At 29.4% G+C, this 19451-nt stretch overlaps 1 protein-coding gene across 4 annotated transcripts in view; it reads right to left on the bottom strand.

Annotated features, from left to right (window-relative positions):
* LOC129971211 (protein slit-like) overlaps nt 1-15861 on the bottom strand; it is a 482178-nt gene extending 466317 nt beyond the window's left edge. For all 4 annotated transcript variants that reach the window (XM_056084788.1, XM_056084790.1, XM_056084789.1 and 1 more), the window contains exon 1: nt 14735-15861. In XM_056084788.1, coding sequence (XP_055940763.1) covers nt 14735-14904 — 170 coding nt within the window. In that variant the 5' untranslated portion in view covers nt 14905-15861. The remainder of the gene's footprint in view (nt 1-14734) is intronic.
* Between the last annotated feature and the right edge of the window lie 3590 nt (nt 15862-19451).

Genomic DNA, 19451 nt, shown 5'->3' with positions numbered 1-19451 from the left:
TTCCGTACCTCATAACTTTCGAATAAAAAATATTACGCAAAAACCGATTACGTATTCGTAAATTACAACTCAAAGAGTTTTATTAATGATATTGAGTATCTTTGAGTTGTACTTTTTACGTATTCATAATTCTTTGAGTTGTAATTTACGAATACATTATTCTTTGAGTTGTAATTTACGAATACATTATTCTTTGAGTTGTAATTTACGAATACATAATCGCCTTCAGCTGAATGCCTACAAAGTGTAAATTGTGCAAGCTTTACACTTTAATATCATTAATAAAATTCTTTGAGTTGTAATTTACGAATGCGTAATCGGTTTTTGCGTAATATTTTTTATTCGATTCGTGCACAATTTGCACTTTGTAGGCATTCAGCTGAAGGCGATTATGTATTCGTAAATTACAACTCAAAGAATTTTATTAATGATATTAAAAAGATTAATGAATATGCACATGGCTGCCCTTCGTGGCTCGTAACACATCGAGACGAAATTCGATTACCCTCCAAGTGTTCTCCAGCATTTGTAGAGTAACATTTTGGATCGCAGTAACAATTCTGTGCGAAAAACCACAATACACACATTGCTTTTTCTAGCAAGGTCGCCATTTTTATTTATGACGTCATAATTATCCAGACTGCAAATGCGCTAAGATCGCATTGTTGCCACATGAAATTCTTTGAGTTGTAATTTACGAATACATAATCGCCTTCAGCTGAATGCCTACAAACTGCAAATTGTGCAAGCTTTACACTTTAATATCATTAATAAAGCTCTGAGTTGTAATTTACGAATATGTAATCGGTTTTTGCGTAATATTTTTTATTCGAAAGTTATGAGGTACGGAAACCCCGACAATAATTAATGAACACCCTGTATATCAATCAATTAAAATAACTGGGCTTTAATATTTGACAAAAGAATCATAGACATGAAATTATATCTAAATGATTTATCTGAAATCGAATACAATAAATATTCTCGACGAAACAGACGACTATAATTAAATAAAATCTGAAGCTCGAATTTATCAAAACGATTCGTATATAATTAAGTATATAATTATTATTATCGTATATAATTATTATTCGAATTAAAATCAATACAATAACTGTCTAATGAGAAAACTTTCATACAGCAAATTGTTTTGTAAAACCATTAATTAATGCTATCAACTACGATCGCAAAAAAATGAATTTCAGGGTTCGTGAACTAATTATGGTACTCTATCAACTATTTCTTTTAGTTGTTGTTCTTGTTGAAGCTGCCATTGATAAACGAGATGTTTAACCATTAAAATTACCACTTCATTGACTAGAAACATTCAAGAAACAGCTTACAAATTATATGTATTGGCACAAAAGTGAAAATGTTATTGTGAATATAGTTAATGATAAAAGACAAAAGCACAATCTCAAAGTTTTTCTTAACATATTTCTACAACGGAGAATAATTTAAAACCTTTTTTTTTAAAAAAAAAGTCGTTTTGATATTGATACCACAAAACAAATCAATCATCCTCGACACATTAACGAAGTTGAGAAGAACCGTTTTCGGAAGTGGAAAATACATTATCCGTAACTGCTAATTATTTTTTTTTTGTATTATTTTCGAAGTAATTGATAAAGAAAAGTTAAGTGGATGTAATGTTTTCTCAAGTGTTTCTGGTATTTGAGTAAGCCTATTTTTTGCATGAAGAAACTATAACTAGATGAATACTCTCTCCTCTCTCCTCAGCCTCCGTAAAACTGGCGTTTTGCTTCCATTTTCGAATGGTGAATATTTTTTTATAACTTTAAACAATTTCATGCATCATTTGTCACAAACTAGTTTCACTTACTCCCTTTTTATTTTCTTGCATACGAAGCGTATAGAAAATATAGTAATCGTCAAAAAATTCCAATTCGAAATTTGGACGGATCTCCATGTTTCAGACTTCACTAAGCTTGAAAAACACATTTTTGGAAAATGTTCGCCTGTTGTGACAAAGATAATTCAAAAACGCTTTGAGCTAAAAAGATGAAATTTGGCATACAGTCTTTAGACCAAAATTGCAGATTTCTATCAAATTTCGAGTGTTTGAAAGAAGTCCGTCTGTCCGAATATAAATACGATAATTACAAAATGAAGAGAGTTAGATATAAAATTTGGTACAGAGATTTAATATTTATAGTGTATCCAACAAGGAGACACCTATTTATAGTCAAATCCAACAAGGTATAGTCTGTCTGTCTGTACTTTCAGATACATGTGAAACCGATAATTCTAAAAAGGCTATTTTTATCCTATTTTCACTTTTCCGGATGAGAAATATTTAGATAAAGATTAAGTACTGAAATCGTCAATATCAGGCTTGAGCCGTGGCAGTGATCAAACTTAAAAGTTTCTTAAAAAAATTTTTAAGTTTTATTGAATTTTATAATAAATTATTTTAAACAATCATTTTTTTTTGTCCACTCTAAAAAACATGTAAATTTCAGGTATTGACAGGTAATTAACAGCGCACAAGCTTAACAATATGTCATTTTTATCAAAAATTACCCGCCAAGACAGCAATGCGAAAACGGGCGACTGTCTGGAGTTAAACACCGCAGAATGGTCCTTCACTTATTGATAAGAGTCCGTCGGTGACTTTTGTGGCTTGCCTACAGAGATGTACGCTAATCTTAAGATTTACAGACTAGACGGGAGATTTCAGACGAGACAGATTTTAAGTACTATTAGAATAGATGGAAAAGAATCTATATCTTATCAAACTTCGAATCTGGTTTTCTTTGGTTGTAATACGTGCTTTTAACAGGTAAAATATCTGGATAGTGTTCACTTACAATGGAAGAAATTTTATCTACTAACTTTATCCGACAAACCACAACATTTTAGTCTAACGGAAAGCTCTGTTTTTCTAGAAAGGAATTTTTCTGAAAGATGGTTCAATTGTAGCTAAAAAGGATATCGACAGTCTGTGATCCTTATAGAAAGAAAAAAATCTGGTGACGATGCATATAAACATTCCAAACACTAACAATTACAATAGCGAAGAAACTGCCAATAAAGATCTGTATCTGCAACGTTAGATATGTACAAATCGAACGGCGAGTTGAGCGTTACCGTAGCTGCAGTTTTGAAACCCAGACATTGGTAAAAATTTTCTGTTTGCCTGAATTGGGCAGAAATTACAATGATTAAATGAATAATAGAAACTATTATAAGTGATTGTAATGTTATAAATCTTTGAACGCCTATTCGATACATAAAATTCGATACACAGTTTTAGTATTGTTTCGCATCAGATTTTGAGCTAAATCCATCACTGATTTAACCATCTGCCAGTGTCAATAATTGCATGATTGCCAATGCAATAACTCAGAAAAGCTCCGATTTAGATAAAGAAAATTTGGAATGTGATCTTGCATCTAAAACTGTAGTTATGTGTCAAACATATCTTGTTTCACACATGCGTATTCTGTCAAACATATCGCGTTATAAAATGGCGATAAAGTTTCACGCTCACTTTTATTTATTATACGACGAAGTGCAAATGACACATGTGCGGGACACAGCAAAGAAAACTTCGAATATTTGAGACATTCACAACCTTCAATTTCCAAGTTTTTATTGTGGCAGAGGGGAGGTGGAAGCAATATCTTTATAAGGGAATATGCGAGAAAGTATCGGGGAGAACATTGCCGCTGGTAATTTAAAAAAATTAGCATCTTTTTACTTTTTTGTGTATGTAGTGTAGAGAAAGTACTGCAATCTTCAAAAAATTCGAATTCCAGATTTTGACGAATCTCCACGGTTTAAACATCCCTAAGTTAAAAAAAAAAAAAAAAAAAAAAAAAAAAAAAAAAAAAAACGTTTTTGGAAAAAGTCAGTCTAGTTGTGACAAAGATAATTTAAAACGCTTTGAGCTAGGGGGTTAAAATTTGATATAAATTTTGAGCAAAATCCGATCAGAGGAAGTCTAGTTGTCCTGCTATTCGAATATAAGTTAATAACGATATCTACGAAACGAAGAAAGCAAGATAGCTAAAATTCCACACACAGATTTAATATTTATATAGCGTAGATACCAGCCAAATTTTGAGCTAAATCCAACTGCGGGTTGACTGTGTATCGGTCTGTACTTTCAGAAACATATAAACGCGATAAATCAAAAACGCAGTGACTTAAATATATCAAATTTGGTATGGGATTTTGTGACTACAAATGCAGTTCTGCGTCAAATTTTTGTTTCAATCTGTTGAGAAATTGCCAAATTAATCGCCAGGGATTAATCGACAAAGAACTCGCCAAGGATGGCACGATAGATTCGATAAAATTACTAAATTCACGCCAAAGTTTAATATTTCGTAACTATTGTTTTCCAGTATCCAGCACGGCGTTCTCTGAGATATACCTTTATTAGAGAGAATGCAAAATAGTTTTGGGGGGATCACTGCCGCTAGTTAGGAATAAATCTTTTTCAAAAATGACAATTTTTAAAAATATACTCCATTTTAACCCTTTAAAGGGTCATTTTTTTCTAGTCATTATGTTAAAATATTTTTAGGCTTGAAATTAGAATAAGAAAAGGGATTCATTTAGCTTATTAGATCAATTTAATTCGATTAATTTTGTCTGAGATAAAGAACTGAAGCATCTAAGTTTCTGACTTACTAAAAAAATGCGTCAGAACTTATGCCAACCTACATAATTTCATACAAAGATTGATAAATTTGGTGGGAAGCATACTTCCCATGGCCCTAGAAAGGGTTAAATAATTGAACGACTGGGATACCTTTAATCTTTTGAATAACTAATATTTCATAGTGAACACAGAAGTGATTTAAACAAATACGTTTTTTGGATGTTAGAAAATAATTTAACGAAAGCATACGTATACATTAAAATCAGAATCACTACTGGATGAAATAACACCGAAAAGCGTTAGTGCAGGTAATGTAAAGATAAGATAAAGTTACAAAAATAGATATAAGATTAGAAGAGCCTAAGTCAGCGAACCCTCTACCAGAACTTATTAATCTTATTTTAATAACCACATTAGGGGTTCCCTAGACCATGGGAGGATGACAAATTTTCATGCTAGAAGAACATGCAACTTAATCTCCATAATTTTATCGCCTCCGAAATTAAAACGCATTATCGGAATGAGAAACGAGGAAGCGGACAGCACCAGGAGCTTAATGACATGCAGCACGTTACGCTCTCTCGGAAGAAGCCGGCCTCATGCATATAATCAGTCAAAAAGAAGGATTTTTCAAGAGCATCTTCAGCGCTTTTGCCAGTGATTCGTTTACCCGGTCACGGTCGCCAGGGTTTTGGACATGACAACGCATTGATGGATGGTCAATGTGTGAAATCTCACAGTTCGTGCTTGGTGAGGTTCGACTAAGGAAAGTGCAGACAGAATAATGAGATTGAAATGGAAGACTGGAAATCGTTGAAATCGAAAAGGATTACTTTTCCTTCTTGTCAACGACGGATATATTATTGTTCGCTTGGAAAGGTTTGTATTCCCACATTAACAAACCAACAAAGAGAAACTGATTTTTAACAATCCAATTTGACTTTTACTTCAAATATTTTTACTTCAGTAACATAATTTCTAGGAAGAAGTCGGCATGATACATATTATATGAGTGAAAACGGATGACTTTTCAAGAGCATCTTCAGCGCTTTTACCAGTAATTCGTTTGCCCAGTCACGGTCGCCAGGGTTTGGGACATGACAATGCGTTGATGGATAGTCAATGTATGAAATCTTATAAATTCTGCTTGGTGAGATCCGACTAATGAAAATGCAAACAAAATAATGAAATTACAATTGAAAAATAAAAAGAATCAACGAAATCAGAGAATTTTGCCACCACGGGAAAAATTGTTCTATTTTTTTCCCGAGTAATAATTAAATATCTTTGCTCTTGGACGATAAGTGTGGGGGGGGGGGGTTATCATCATACAAATAAAGAGTAATCGATTAATTATTTTCTGTTTGATTTTACTTTTGATATTTTTACACTGACATTATACTTAGAAAGAAGACGGCACAAAAACAGCCAAAACGACGGACTTTTCAAGAGCATCCATCTTTAGCGCTTTTGTAAGCGATCCGTTTTGCCCAGGTCATGGTCATCAGGGATTGGGACATGACAATGCATTGATGGATGATCGATGTGTGAAACCTCACAATTCGTGCTTGGTGTAGAAAGAATGAAGAAATCGATTCGGAAGAATGAAAATCATCAAAATCGAAGATTATATTACCGTGCTAAAAAAAGAGATTACTTTCTCTTCTTGTTTCAAGGACATTATTGTATTGTTCTCCGACTGAAAAGGTGGGTATTTCCATACCACATATCAACCAAGAGTAACTTATTTTAATTTTTTTTTCATTAGTGGAATTTTGATTTGGTAATTGCCTAGAGCAGGCAAGATGAGGGGAGGCTGCAAGTATGTCGATTATAAAACTTTGTTTTATTAGCTATCAATTAAATAGGCTTATGAAAAACAAATTATGAAATATAAAAAAATTGAAATCGTTATAGTCAGCATAATTGATTAGGTTCATATACGTTGTATTGCGTTCACCTAATTATTAGAATATTTTTAAACAATGAACCTGTGATTCAATAACATTGAAAGCAAAACGTGGATGTTAAATAGTCTGGAATTATAACAGATAAATAGAAAAAAATACTTTCCATAAAAAAAATGGAATTAACACTTTAAGAATGTCTTGAAATATGAAACTAAATCGACAAGTTTATTTAAATAAAAAAAAAGTGGCCCGCAAATTAAACCAGCACTGCTTTTTATTTCATTTTTTTTTCGATATATTTACATTTACGGACACTTTGCACTTGAATTTGAGTCAATGCAATTAAAATAGTTCTTACATCATAAGAAGTCAAAATTACCATATAATAGAAGATCCACTATAAGTCCACTTTTTGAATCAAAATGGATACTTAATGCACATTCAGGCATTGTTATTTTAAAACACACAAAACCTAATTTTTAAAAAAAAACCATTTTAATGTGCATAATGGGATTTTAATTTTAATTGAAACTAAATCGATAAATAAAAAAAAATTTAGCAGCTAAAAATACGCCAAGAAACCTTAATTATTCTGTATTTCACCAAATACATATGTAAATCAATTTCAGCTTCTACAGACAAAGAAATTAAAAACACTGGCCACTGATTATTTAAGAAAAACTGTAAGCTGTGTATTCCACAATTTCAGCAAACCATTGAGTTCCAATGCAATTATTACAGAATTAAAAATTATTTGAAAACTTTTCATCTAATAAACGATCTGAAAATTCTATGTTTTGAGATTTCATGACCTATTTTGAAGTGGCAAGAGAGTTTCCTTGGGACAGATATCACAATTCTGAGCTATAAAAAGACGGTTGAAATGACAATTAACCATCTATTGGACTCTCCAAACTTCAACATCTATGCCAATTTGAGAAAGTTCGACACGCATTGAAGCCACATGGTCAGTAGCCTGGTATGGTCCACATAATCTTTATCGGTATCCAGTCAGGAAACTCGCGATCATAAGGTCCAAAAGCCAAGATAGACACTAACGCCACAGAGGAACATTTACAGACATTTGTACATCTAATGTTTTACAGTTATAATCAGCGAAAAGGGGAACATTTTCAGCGCTTTTAACTAGTGATCCTTTTCACCAGGTCAAAATCGTCAATGTCTGGCAAACTTCTGATGGATGGTAAATGTGTAAATCTGTATAGTGAGTTTCAGCTTTGGTAAGCTACTTCACAGGGAATGAATATCATGAAAAAAAATGAAAAGAAACGTCGAGATCTAGAAGAAGGATTATCTTTTTCGACATTCCCACGAACAAATTACAAAAAAAAAAAAAAAAAAAAAAAGGTGCTAGTTCGCAAGATAACAATAACAATCGGTAGATTTTTTTCCCCTGTTGATAATGAAAGATTATTCAAAGGTTGAGGTCTAACTGAAAGGAAAGAAGTTGTCACCTTCTTTTACCATTTTGCCCCTTTCGCCGTTTCCCTCGACTTTTTATATTCTTATTTTGAATAAGAAAAAACTTCGCAATGTAAATTTTTATGTATATTCATAAACATTAAGATATGAATTATATCTTTTTAATGGCAATACATTATCAATAACAATAGTGGTAAATTTTTCAATCTGAGAGGGATGTTAAATATTAATTATAATATTTAATGTCGAATATATAGTTTCAAATTTTAAAAAGTGCAAGATTCCTTAGTAAAATTTAAACATTTATACCAATTTTTACAAGCATTTTTAACTTATTTATTAATTTATATAGGTTTAAAATTAAGAATGTCGTGTGAATCGATTAAGATTAAAAGAATGGATTTATACAATAAATATGAATGGATTATAAACGAAACCTACTTCCAAATCAAAAATATTTTTTAAAAACCATGGATTATTAATAGAAGAATTCAATATTATAAATTACCTTAACACAACACGTTCAGACTTAAAATATGGCAGATAAACTTCCCTCTAGCATAGTAAAAATTGGTAAAAATATGATCAGCACATAAATACAGATTACGCTAAAAATATAGCAAAGTATAACAGTTAACGGAACCATGGATAATCCGGATCGTTAAAAAAAAAAATCTTTTCGAATTAAAATGAGTAAGGCAATGAAAAACTAAATTAAACCGGGAATGCACTGTATGCTTTAATACGCATGCGAGTGACAAAATGTAAACATCGTTTTTGTTGTAAAATTATTGCAGTATAAGCAAATTTCGTTATTTTTCAACCAAAAAAAAACAACACTTTTTCTGGCCAGTTACCGAAATATTCGATTATACGAAACGATTTAGGCTTTAATAAACTTAAATAACTGGATTTTTACAATATTTTTGATACTCTTGCGATATCTCTTAATATAAAAAACAACAACTATAATTTAGAAAGAAAGCAGGAAAAACAAAAAGAAAAATATACTGACGTTTATTTTATTTACATTAATTAAAATTCGCATTTTCAATGACCTTGTTAGATTTTAAAACTGCTCCTAAAGTAGTGCAAAGGCGTGTCGAATAAATAAAAAGATTTCTCTTGAATAATTGCTTTCATAAACTATTAGGTTATTTTCTGATCTCAGTCGGCTAATGTCGTTTGAATACAGCAACGCAAACCGAAATCGAATGCTGCTTTCTTTGACTATGAAAATATAGTTTTGTACAAACAATGTCCTTCAATTAAAAACAAAATTCATTCACCAGGTTTCACCGAGTTTTTTTTTTTTTTTTTTAATATCTTCATAACCTATCCGATTTTAATTACCGCACCCAAGAATAGATTTTTAAAAATAAACCCAGCAGACAGCAGATAAAAAAGGAAGCAGATGTTAGCTGAATAAGATAGAAATCGGATTTCCACCTGTTTGTGAACGCAATACGTATTGTGTTCGTACGAGCTGAAATATAGTTGAAAAGCGTGAATCTCTAGAGACGCAATAATCTTTGTCACTGAAAGTCCATTTTCTCTCCTCATTTCGCGAAAACTATTTTTTAAATTTCGGTAAAACCGGAATTGTAGTAGTTTTCATAAATAACAGAGGTCATCGATCTATGCCAAAAGAAATGACCATCAGGAAAGAATGATGGCGCGTCTCTTTATTTAAGTCTTGCTAAAGGAGATAACCAGGATCGGCTTAAACTTCCGATGAGCTCTCAAACGATGCAAATTTCGAGATTACTTTCACCTTCCAAACCAAATATTTTTTTTCTCATTTATTTTAATTTGATCTTCAATATAAGTAGTTTCAAGTAGCGAATTTTTAAAAAAACAAAATATGTAAGTGTATATTACTTCCTAAAAAACTGATTTCCGTGTATCCCTTTTAAAAAAGTACACAAATGAAATTTAAAAGTAATTTTAAACAAAATAGAAAAAAAAATGATGACAAAATTTTTTCTTAATACATTCTAACAACATTAAAAATAAGATCAAAAATTCTTTAAATTACAAAACAACACATTTTTTAGAATTATAATAAATTAATATAAAATAATTCATAATAAATTTAGAATTATAATAAAATATAAAATGTGCAGTTAGTGCTTAAATAGGAATATTACGAGTATAATGTTTCAAAAATAATTTAAACAATGAATTTAATAAGTCCGATTTGTATGGCCTTTTGAATTGAATGAAATCAATAAATTGAATAATCTTCAAAATCACATTAAAAATTGCGAAGGCTAGGGAATCCCTTCCTGAAGTTGTGGGTCCCAGTGCCACATAAAACACTATTCTGCCTATTTAATAATCTAAACTTGAAGATTATGGAACAATAAAATTTGGTTAATATTGAAGACAGCTAATCCGAAAATTCTATTAATCCAAATTCTTTCTAATTACAAACTTAAAATAAGAAATATCTGATAGCATACCAATTTCAGAAAGCACACCGAAAGATACGTATCAATCTCATTTCCAATTAAAAATAGGCAAGCGAAATATTTATAGCCAATCCTTGTTATTTGAGATTGTATAAGAATGCATATTAAGTTGTATTGGCGCAAAATCTATATTTGGCTATATTGCGCCAAATTTAAGATGAATGACATACAATTATAATGACAACATATTTCATATTAGCATATTGAAATTCTAAAAACATTCGGCGCGTTGACTGTCAAGGCCAATTTGTGATGCCCAGAAGCTGATCCGTTTTTCAATTATATTATATTACTCTTCAACTTAAATATAGTATAAATAAACTATAATGGCTAGTAATGTAATAGGAAATGGTTAGAACAGTATAATTCGTAGCCGGATTTCTAGGCAAGACGCCAACAACGAGTTATATTGAAGTTAGTATTAAAATAAATATCGAAGATGATGAAATCTCGTTATAAAAATTTGCAATCATTAAAAATAAATGGTTACAACAATGTTAATATCATGAAATATAACTGCGTCAATGAAAGCATTTCTTCCAACAAAATTAACCCATTAAATACAAATGATTTTTCTTTTTCATCTGGTTCACATTTAGTTTTTTTGACACATAAAAGCAGTACAATTTTGTAAGAATTCAGTTATTTCATGTTGTTCCGGAAATATATCCTTATTTGATATTAAGATAAGGCAATTAGTATTACAAAGAAAGTTAAGACAAATACAAACAAATTTATGACATTCTGATACGTCAAATGTACGCAAATGGTTAAGGGATGTGAAGAGGAATCCAAAGAAATTATTCAAACTAAAAGAGTCTTAAAAAAAAAAAAAAAAAAGCAGGAAAAAAATTCTTATCGACAAAAATGATACATACCGTATGTATGCAACTAAAATACATTGGAATCGAGATATTCTTAGCGCCCAATGCTTTATTTTCCTTTATAAAAAACATTTTCAACAATAGTCACAATATTCGAACGAACTTTTTTTCGCTGCTATCTTAATTCTTAAGATATCTGAGAATTTTAAAAAAAAATGTTTAAATAATCCGATGACGATTTCCATAAGTCTTAGTTTATAGAAAAGAATATTTCAGTTAAAAAGTTTAAACACGAGGCATTTATATAAACGATCTAAAAACTCGAAAACCTGAGGGAAAAGTAAATAACTAAATCGAGAACTAAGTATGAGAAAATTCTAAAATCCTTTGCTTAAAGTCTGTTACTGCAACCATACATATCTTCAACTCTTTTCCAATTCATTTTTAAAAATCTTATTCTAAGAAGCTTCTATTGCCAGACCTAAAATGCACTTAAGCTAAATTTCCGAGGTTTTACACAAGACCGTTTTACACCTATGTCCAGGAAAAGTGCACTGACACTCGAACGAATATCACAGTCAAGTCAAGGAGGTCTCACAGCTAAGTAGATTATCAGCTCAGGAGATAACCATCTAAGTAGATAAGAGAACGTTGCCATATCAGTTATTCGATAAGACGAGATTCGGCACACAATAGAATATGGTTTAAACCAGATTTTCTTAAGCTATAGACTACGATGCTAAGATGGATTGCAAAATCTTTCACACCAGTTATTATTGATTAATATATCACTTCATAATCAGCTTTCAGCTTTGGAGATTGGAACGATTTTTTTTCCGGGGGGGGGGGAAGATTACAAAAATTTATTCTTGACCCTTTGGAGTCGACGGAGCAGAAATTTTATAAAGCTCAATTTTACATAAAGAATTGTGCAAAATTTTTAAAAAAAATGTATTAAATGGATATAATTTTTAATATATGGTAAAATTAAATGAATTATATATATAGCGTTGTATGCCTTCGGTATGATGAATAATTGACTTTTTTTTGGCAAAAAAACATGAATAAATGCCAAATAATTTAAGCTTTTTATATAAATAAATATCTTTTTTTTTTAATTAAATATCACACGCCAGAACTGGAGCTAATTCGTAATATAAAACATTATTAGAAGGCATTTATCAAAACATATGGCTGCTTTCCCCCAAAAGTAGTACATGTGAAGATAATACATAAATCTATATAATCATGACAAATGTTAGGAACTTAATTTTTTTTAGCTTAGAAGGTAATTTTACAGAAGTATTTCGGAAATAAAAGTGGAATGTTGAGATTCCATTTTTATAAGTTCAGGCAAGGTAATCAGATCAACAAAATTACAAGAAAACATATTCAAATTACTGATATAAAATATAAAGTATTACCGTTTTGTTCAGCGCGGCAAATTTTAATATCACTACATATAAACCGCAAAAAAATTTTAATAAGCAAAACTTTTACATATAATGTATAATTTATCTACTGTGTAACAAAATTACAAGAAAAGATGCTCAAAACGACTGATGTAATATACATAAAACATAACCGTTTTGTTCAAGGAGGCAAATTTCACTACCGCTAAATATAAACAGCGAAATATAAAAATGTAAAAAGTTTGCTTACAATGTATAATTTATGTACTTATTTCAACAAAAAAAAGAATTTAAACAACGTTTAATCTAAATTGCCATACATTTTGATACATTTTAAAACTGCAGTTATTTATTAAGTCTACCCCGCCATCCTCCTTATGAATTTCAAAAACAAATCACGTACACGCAGATAATGCACTTAACATGTTGACTATAACCCGCAAGCAGCAGAAATAAAATATTAAGTTACGAGAAAAAAATATGAACAAGAATTTCGTAGCCGCTTCTTGTTCCTTTGAGTTGCATGGAGTAATGCAACATATATTGAATTTGAACTACTATTACAATTTGTATACAATAATTATTTGATCCTTTTTCGATATCGAAAACACACTTTCAAGCAAGAAATCGGATTCCACACATTTCTAAATTCAAATACTTACATTTCGTGCAATAGTTTGGAGTTAACATTTTAATTTTTGAAATATTTAAAAAGAATACTATTTATTTAAGTATTAGTATATAAGTAAAATATACTATTTATAAAAATATATTACAGTATTTAAGAATTTACTTTAAATTAAATCCATTACGTTATCTATTTGAAGACTGGAAATTAAAATGAAAATTTAACACCAATCGAGAGCAACACATGCACATTTTTATAAATTGTCATAATAATCACAAAGCCAATGAAATTTATGAATAAAATATTTTTCATACAGAAAATTCATAAGAAAACCCGTTATCTTATAAAGAAAGTATTTAAAAAAACTAACATTCTAAAAATTTTTATTAATTCAGCGTCCTAATTAACAACATATTATAATAATATTCATTAATGTGTAATTCTAAGATTATTATAAAAATAGCTAGATTAGAGATTGAAAAAAAAAAAAAAACTTAAATTACATCATAGAAGACTTTTCCCCTTTTTATTACTAGAAAGTCCCTTTTATTACGTGCAATAAGCTAATTTTTTTTTTACTGAAAACCATTGAATAATTGTAAAGATTCTTACTTAAAAAATAAAAAAAATTATGGTAATGGGTAGTCAGTCATACTTCTCAAATAATTTTTATAAAAAAATATTTAAAAAATTAAATTTCACATATACCTTATTAAAATCACTTATGTTGCAATACACAATTATTTCCTTTAGTTTTGACAAAGTGTAGAATTACTTTTAAAAAGTATCAAATCAATGACAAAATCTTATCACTTTGACGAAATTAGTTTGGTTAAAGTGGCAATTTGAAAAAAAATTTAAAAAGAACAAATTTCTTCTTTGTTTACAAAATATTTTCTGAAGCAAATTTATATAAAGTTAATATTTAAACTTATTTATATTTTCTATTGATATTCTTGAACAAATTCTCCTACAGCTATCACTTCATTAAAACATTAAAAAAAAAAATAGAATACCAACAATTCCAACATCAGAACTAAAAAGCTTCTCAAAGTATTAGAACTTAGAATCCTTTAGGCAAAAGGAATTTAAAGACGAAAAATTGCGACGTGACTTCCCATTTTCCAAAAAGTAATGAAATTTTTTAATGAAATTTAATTCTCTAAAACTCTTTTGGCCAATGCCACCAAATTACTTTCATTTACAATTTTTTTTTTAGTTTACTTTTATTAAAAAAATGTTGAAAATCTGAAAGAAAATTCTGTAAAACGTTTTGGTGATTCCATAATTTAAGAAGCCTCAGACTAGAGCTATCAAAAATATTTTTAAAAACGCACTCATTAAGACATTGAAGAAGGCAAAGAAAAAGTAAATGGAATTTTAGATATAGAAAAAAAAAGTATTACTTACATCCTTTTGGCCTCCTTGGGTAAAGGTTTGGGAACAGATTTCAGCTGTCGGTTTCCGCAGTCCACTGTCAGTCCCTTGCAGTCACAAACTTGGGGACAGACAGACATTCGGGATTCATCCCCAGAGGTGAACCCCAATAATAACACAACCACCAGAATCGTTAAGTACATCGTGATATACGAGATCACACAGCAGTTTTCAAAAAGAAAAGAAAAACTCGGAGGAAAATTCCTTATGTGTGTTCCGTTGCTCCTACCACGATGTCAGTAATCCGTGTTTTGACAGTTGCGTCAATGCTCCCATGTTGGAATCTTGATTGACTGAAGGGTTTCGGTTTCTAGTTTTTTTTTCCCTCTCTTCTTTTGCAAAACAAGTGAGAGATTTTTTTATTTATATATTTCAATTTCTGTAAAGTAATTGATGACTCCAAAGGAAATCGAACTTGTTCACGTTTGGTGCACTGTTGCTGGCGTTAAACGCATCATTTTTTTTCTTCAGTGAGAGAATAATTTCTACATCAGATTCTGAAAGAAAAATCTCAAGTTTTACACAAATCAGTAAGCTGATCAACTTAAGAAATTCTTTTACATATGTTAAATCCTGACTGCATGAAACTTATTAATTTCAAGCTGAAAGAATTTCAACTTTGAAAAAAAAAATTAAGTTTCAAAACATGCAGAATGATGCAATTTATACAAAATGTCACCAAATATAGAATTTCACACAAGTTTGAATTATTTTTTATCAAGCTTTTAAAAGCACGTGTGATATTAAATAATAAATTTGAACTCAAAAATTTTTTTCGAACAATCAGTATATTTATTCCTTAGCGAATAATATTTCCCAGCTATTATAAACACATAAGTTCCAAAGCAGACGATATTTTTTGCCAACGTCTAATTAATATAAATAAATATCCACAATCAAGATTTCGTTCACAAAAACAAAGAAAACTAATCACATCCTTTACTACAAAAAAGAGCAAAACGCGCACAAAGTTTTAAAAAATTCTCAAGGTACTTTTTTTTAATAAAAAAGTGTGACGACTAAACAATGCAACTCCGCTCGGCTGATACAACAGACGATACCGGGTGAGAAAGCTGTGACTGAACTTCCTCCCCTTCCAACAACGGTTAGCTTACGACTGGAAGTATATAGTGGTTAGGGTTGTATGCTCGAACGTAAGGCGAAATTCTCGCTCGCCAACTTTAGGCGCTATTTGTCGCCAATAGAGATCTTTCACAAAGCCAAATATTCTGCTATCTACCTGCGTTATCGGTATTGAGTCAGAGGGACAAGGGAAGGGGGATGGTCAAAGAGAGTGCTCCACTCGAGATAATTGTTTCCTCTCGAAATACCGTTTTTATTTATTTGGATATGCTGTTTCTTTTCTCTCCCCCCCCCCCTCGAACGTTTGGCTTTGTAACCTACAGCTATTTCAGGCTTCCAACAAATTATATGTTACAAAAAGTAAAAAAAAGCGACTATCTATCTACCTAGCTATGATAACGGACAACGTAACATATCTTAAATATGGTAGCAAAAATTATTCTTTTGTTGCATAAAATGTTTTAATGCGAGTTTATTTCCATTAGCGGAATTTTGATGGCCAAATCTTTCTAAAAAAAAGAAGAGATAAGAGGAGATAGAGAGAAACTAGTATATCTCTACTCTTTTCCATTTTAATTTAAAATATGAACATTTACTAAATTATAAAGCATTTAAGAATTTTAATTAGTAGAATTCATATGTAATTTTAAGTATTGGTGATATTTTTGAACAAATTGCCTCATATTTCGATAATATGGATTGCAGCAGAAATGGATCGAATTTGGACCACTTAGACCTTTTTAATTAATGTATAGATATAACGTTAAGAAAGTAATTTCAATGAAAAATACAAAAAGATTTTTCTTTGCAAAAAAAGTGCGTCCTTTATTGCATTAAGGAAGCAGATTGTCTAGATGGACCGCTGGTTACCTAAATTGAATTACTGACTTTTTTTTTAAATATAAAGACAAAAATTTTTTATTTTCAAATTCATACGAACACAAAGTGCATAAAGTACTATATTTTACGCATTGATTATTTTTCTTGTCTTTTCTTCTTTTTTTTTTTTTAATTCTTCATATTCGGTACAAAGACAATTTTTTTCCACCAATGCTTGATGCCTTTTAATGCCTTTATATTGGTGTATTTAATTTAGTTTAATTTTTGCTTTGTCTTGTTCTATTTCCAATTTATAATTACAACTTATATCCGGGCTATATTTCATGATTTAGGTGATTTTATTAATTGATTTCAATTGTCGAATTCAAGACATCGTTAATAGTGCAAGTTTCAGTAACTTTAAAGCAGCAATAAGACAAAATTCTTATCTTAAATCTATTTTAATAAAATTTCTAGCCGCTTCCAGCGACTAGCTATTTACCCACCACATTAAAAACATTACATTTAGTTTACCAACTTTGATGAATTGCTTCTTATCACAACCAAATGGAAATACTATTTTAAATTATACTTACATAATAAAGAGCGTTCCGATTGACGACTATGCACACTATAGCTTTGTGTATTAACCGCATCGCAATGACTAATCGCCAAAGATTGCTCACACATAGGTTCTTTCGTAGCTAGAGTTTATCAATAGTGTGCGTTTAATAATGCACAAATACATTTCTTATATTGTCTACGATATGATGTCTGGTGAGAAGATGTATAATATACCAATCCCTATGTCATATTATAAACGTGATTTGAGCTACAGCTATTTCATTTGATACGTGATTACTTGCTTGTGTAATGGAAGTTGATTAAAATATAGTATTTCAAAATTTTGTCTAGAAATCGTCTAAAAATTACTGTCAAAATTTTGACTAGAATTAAAAATTAGTAGGAACGATAATAATCTTACCTCTTTAATTTCGGAGCATATTTCGCATAAACCATTTTTATGATGTTTTGCAATTCAAAAAATTAGCAAAAATTAGCGTCAATTTTATTACTGTATAATATATAAATTAGAAGAAAAAAAATGGCGCAAAAGATTTACTAAGTAAAATGGATTTAAATAGCCAAAATAGAGAAAAGAAAGCCATTTGAATAATATTTTTTTCACTTTATTGATATTAAAAATATCTCTAAAGTGAAAATTGTTTTGAGAGTTTTCTATTGTTTAAAAACGCATTCAAATTTCGAACTACTTGCTTTTTACTGTCGAAATATTTAAATTCACAGCTCTAATTGCCTTTATATTCCATTTCGTAAACATATGTTTAAATTGCCACTCGTAATGCTTAGTTAGATTTTATATCACTTTTAAATATTATTAATAACTTATGAAAAAAAATCAACTTCTAGGAGTTGAAAAATCATTTTGGATAGTTTGCGGTTTTTCTTTTTTATTATTAAGTTAGGAGATATTAAAGCTTTTTGTTGCAACAGATTTTCTCCAATAAATTAAAAATAAAGTTGCAGACGATATACAAAATTTGCGTTTCATGAAAATTAACTGCAAAGAATCTTTTTCATTAAAAATTGCATTATTTGCAATGTGACAATTATAACCATTTGATAAATAAAAGTTGAAACTATTTAAATAAATGCTTACCATGTCATAAATATTTAAGATCTTGTTCGTTTTTAGTATAGGGTTAGATTAAAATTTTGGAATGAAAAAAATTACTAGTCAAAAAATATTTGCAATTCCTTAAGTTATCTGATTGGGTTTTAAAAATGGTTTTCATTGAAAAGCTCGAATTTTATTATGATAAAACTTTATTTTATAACATCTTTAAGCTTGCAAAAAATCTTTTATTTTAAATTTAAAATAAAACTGTAGAACTAAGATATAACTACAGCAGTTTTAATAATAAGTAAACGAATGGAAAAGAAGCCGGAAATAGTGTTAATTTAAACCGGATGGGATTAATTTTATTTTATTTTTACGATACAATTCCCGGAAATGTTAAAAATGTTTATATTAACTCTACTTGCACAATTTATTTCGAGCATTATTATTTTATGGGCATTATTATTATTATATAGGATTAATTTTATTTTATTTTTACTATATAATTCCCTGAAATAATGTTAAAAATGTTTATATTAACTCTACTTGCTCAATTTATTTCGGGCAATTTGATTAACAAGGATAGGTAACAGGTTTTCAGTATATTTAAAAAACTAATATACAAATATTTATTTTCCAGAAATTCATTTAAAAATATTATTTCTTTGTGATTATGAGCGATAAAATTTACATTTTAAAAAAAACTCTATAAAATTTAATGGGATTTATAATGCATTTATTCAATAAAATTTTAATTAGATAAAAATAATTAATAAATCAAATAATAAATAAATAATAAATCAAATAAAAAATAAATAATAAATCAAATAAAAAATTTAATTCTGTAAAATTTAATCGATTTTATTATGCATTTATAAGGATGTATTAAAATGCAACCTGTAGAAATAATAAATTTATCTAATTATTTTGTACTCTATTATATTCTATGTAGTTTGAGAAATACGAAATGAAAATTATGTCCATTATTTTCTTAACTATGCTGTTTTTTTTTAGTTAATAAGAGCTAAACAAAATTTTCAATATTAAGAATTTTTTTATCACATACTAATGGAAATTTTCTTCTAATTGTGATTATTAATTATTCGAGACTCTAAATATTTTTTTGTGTATAATTAAAAAAATTAT

Source organism: Argiope bruennichi, chromosome 6, assembly GCF_947563725.1.
Source record: "Argiope bruennichi chromosome 6, qqArgBrue1.1, whole genome shotgun sequence".
In the NCBI taxonomy this organism is placed as follows: domain Eukaryota; kingdom Metazoa; phylum Arthropoda; class Arachnida; order Araneae; family Araneidae; genus Argiope; species Argiope bruennichi.
The sequence above is the reverse complement of the archived record's forward strand: the minus strand, read 5'-3'. Positions and strand labels throughout refer to the sequence as shown.